Below are 3,578 nucleotides of genomic sequence, written 5' to 3'. Positions count from 1 at the left end.
ATTGTAAGTCGATTGATGGTTGTTCAACACCATAAGGTCATATGTGATGACTAGTCGATTACATAGGCAGAGTGTGTGACACTTTGCCGGACAGTGACCATTTAGAGAGTCCCTAAGTTCTATTATAGACGCCTGGTTGTGGCAGGGATCTCTAAGACGTTCCTATGAGTCGATTCTTTTGACTGGAAACTATTATCTGAGCAAGTGCAGTTTCCGAGTGACTTTGGTTTTTGTCCTAGGCCGTGCCGTGAAAGGAGGCCAAAGGGTATTTACTAGGTCATGGTGATTTGTACTGTGCAATAGGATAGATAGGGCAGACAAGAATTGTTCACCCACGTTGGGTAACTATATCTCAAGGCCACTCGAGGAGTTAATGACTACAAATGCGTGGCCACGCTCGGAAGTAATCTGTGAGAGATTTTTCTGGTCAGGTAGTCACACTCCCGATCGAGAAAACCACTCGCGATATGTTCATGTGCAAGTGCGACCTGAAAGACACATTGCATTGAGTGGGAGATTAAAACGGACAAGAGAATTGGTAGCGCACACCTTGTGTCGGACAAGTGGGAGATTGTTGGAGTTAGTGTCCTCCACAATAGTGCGTTTACATAATAAATCTCATTAAAGGAATATCATCAGATATTTAATTATTTGATCCTCGTCAGTTGATTAACGTAAATCGATAACGATTGGCTGACTAGAGTTTGACCTTATTGTCGTGAGACGGCGGTGATCAACTGACCCCTTTCGGTCACACCTAAAGGAACGAACCCCAATTGACAACTAATTAATTGTATAAGATACAATTTATTTAGTCCCTTGATTTATAGACTAAAAGGTTAGTCGATTATTTTAGAGAGATTTCGAGTTGCGAACTCGAGGCACGGCAGTTATTATTTAATTATGTGATAATTGAATAATAAATTTTGGGAGACGGGTTTTAGTTAATTAATTGTTAATTCACTAAAATTATACTAATTGATTAATGTGATTAATATTAGTATGTAAATAATATGTGTAGCAGTACACGTATATTTATGGAGTGATTTGGACGAAATTAATTGGAAATATTTAAACATGAAACGATGTTTAAATAAAATTTACACGTATTTGTGCGACAAATATAAGAACCAAAATGGACCCGTAAATGGGACATTGGACCGTGTAAATGGAGTGTAGTGGATGATTATAATCATAATCATTACACATTACTTGTTTTTTCTTCCATAAGTTGTCATAACATCTTTGTGCATGTGATAAAGATTGGACAATATTAAAACAAGTTGACTCCCTCACTCCACCTACTCCCAACCGGTTTTCCTACTCTATTTACACCAATTTTTGTTCATTTTTCTACAAGCTAGCTCACTTGTTTTGCATGTGAACAAAATTTGTCTATATTCTCTCTAAAATTATTATACATCATTTACTAAGAAGTTATTAATCAAAATATTATTACTAAGAGTGTTAGTAATATTACAAATATTATCAAGGGTAAGTTTTACAAATATCTAGTTAATATTTGTAAGATTATTTGGGTGATTTGTTCTTGGGTGCAACTTGAAGGAGACTTTCTTTTTGAAAGTTTTTCTAGGAGGATCATCCTTTTGTTTTAAGCTCAAGAACAATCAAGATAGGAGATCTTGATTGTGCCCATATTACCATAAATATCAATGTAAGGAAATTGGTTTTCCTTAATCTTTAATTTTATCCTTTTATATTTGCATTCATGTTACATAGATCACTAAATTAACATTTTATGAGATAATTTGTTTTAATTAGAGAGTCTAATTAGGATCTATGATCTTTCATGAGTTTGATGTTGGGCTCAAAGACAAGAAAGGCACAACCAACACGGTGGCGGACCACCTAAGTAGAATTGTGCAAGAAAAACCTCAAGAAGTCTTGGAATCACCAATACAAGCCACCTTTCCGGATGACACACTTCTAGCATTGTCTTCCATTGAGCCATGGTATGCCCACATAGTCAACTTCTTGGTTTTACAAGAGTTTCCAAAGGTTCTTTCTCGTTCCCAATGGGACAAGATTAAGAGTGATGCTAAATATTATGTGTGGGATGACCCATACCTTTGGAAGTTTTGTGCCGACCAAGTCATTAGGAGATGTGTCCCGGATACCGAAGTCATTCCAATTCTACAATTTTGCCACGAATATGCTTGTGGTGGGCATTTTGGAGCCAAGAAAACGGCTAGGAAAGTCTTGGAAAGCGGTTTCTTTTGGCCCACACTATTCCGGGATGCTCATGCTATGGTGAAGACATGTGATAGATGCCAAAGAGTTGGCAACATCTCAAGAAGAGGAGAAATGCCGCAAACTCCAATGATCTATTGTGAAATATTCGATGTATGGGGCATTGACTTCATGGGACCATTTCCCACATCTTGTGGCAACATTTATATACATTTGGAGGTGGACTAAGTCTCTAAGTGGGTGGAGGCTAAGGCCACCAAGACTGATGATGCAAAGGTAGTTGGAGAATTCATCAAAACCAACATCTTCTCTCGATTTGGTTTTCCTAAGGCCTTGATAAGCGACCGTGGAACTCACTTTTGCAACAAAGCCATTGGAGCTCTACTAAAAAAGTATGGGGTAATTCACAAGGTATCCACCGTATATCACCCTTAAACCAACGGTCAAGCCGAGGTTTCTAATAGGGAGATCAAGGCTATCCTTGAAAAGACGGTGAATCCCGACCGCAAGGATTAGAGTTTAAGGTTGGATGATGCTTTGTGGGCATATCACACGGCCTACAAAACACCAATCGGGATGTCACCTTACCGCTTAATTTTTGGAAAACCGTGTCATTTACTCGTGGAGCTTGAACATAGGGCTTATTGGTCGGTCAAATCATTCAATTTGCAAATGAGTGAAGCGGGACTTCATAGGAAACTTCAACTCCAAGAATTAGAAGAAATTCGAAATGATGCTTATGAGAATGCTTCCATTTACAAGGCAAGAACAAAAGCATGGCATGATAACATGATTTCAAGAAGAGTGTTCCAAGTGGGAGAGAAAGTCTTACTCTTTCAAAATCAGCTTAGACTTTTCTCGGGAAAATTGAGGTCTAGATGGATGGGACCATATGAGGTGGTTCGTGTTTTTCCATATGGAGCAATCGAGATCAAATGCTTAAAGTCCGGGAAAGTTTTGAAAGTGAACGGTCAAAGGCTTAAGCACTATCATGAAGGAATTGAAATGGGTGAAGTGGGAACACTACACCTTGTTGACCCAATTTATGAAAATTAATGAAGATGCAACTTTGTCGAGCCATCGACGTTAAATAAACGGCAAAAGTTTGTAAATATTTCTTCCCTTGCATATTTAATTTCCGCATTTCATTGTTTTCATTGCATCTTTGCATGTTTAAATTAATTACATCATTTAATTATTGCATTATAAATTAATTCACTTGCATTTTCATTAATGTTTTGGTATGTTAGGATGTTTTAATGTGTGTGTTAGTGTATAGGATACCAACTCAAGGGCATGAGTGAAGAAATGAAGGAAGAAATTGGCTTAGCATGGAAGAATTAAGCAACAAAAAGTCCGAGTCCAGC

General features: G+C 37.8%; 1 protein-coding gene across 1 annotated transcript; it reads left to right on the top strand.

Moving 5' to 3' along the window:
• Positions 1-2,883: 2,883 nt before the first annotated feature.
• On the top strand, positions 2,884-3,267 carry LOC141620424 (uncharacterized). Its single transcript, XM_074437298.1, has one exon. It carries the CDS (start codon positions 2,884-2,886, stop codon positions 3,265-3,267), a length of 384 nt encoding a protein of 127 aa, XP_074293399.1.
• Positions 3,268-3,578: the final 311 nt, after the last annotated feature.

The sequence above is a fragment of the Silene latifolia genome, chromosome X, assembly GCF_048544455.1.
Source record: "Silene latifolia isolate original U9 population chromosome X, ASM4854445v1, whole genome shotgun sequence".
In the NCBI taxonomy this organism is placed as follows: Eukaryota; Viridiplantae; Streptophyta; class Magnoliopsida; order Caryophyllales; family Caryophyllaceae; genus Silene; species Silene latifolia.
The sequence above is the reverse complement of the archived record's forward strand: the minus strand, read 5'-3'. Positions and strand labels throughout refer to the sequence as shown.

Excerpts from the sequence above, each read along its gene's own strand:
- LOC141620424 (XM_074437298.1), top strand. The coding sequence starts at position 2,884 with ATGAGTGAAGCGGGACTTCATAGGAAACTTCAACTCCAAGAATTAGAA.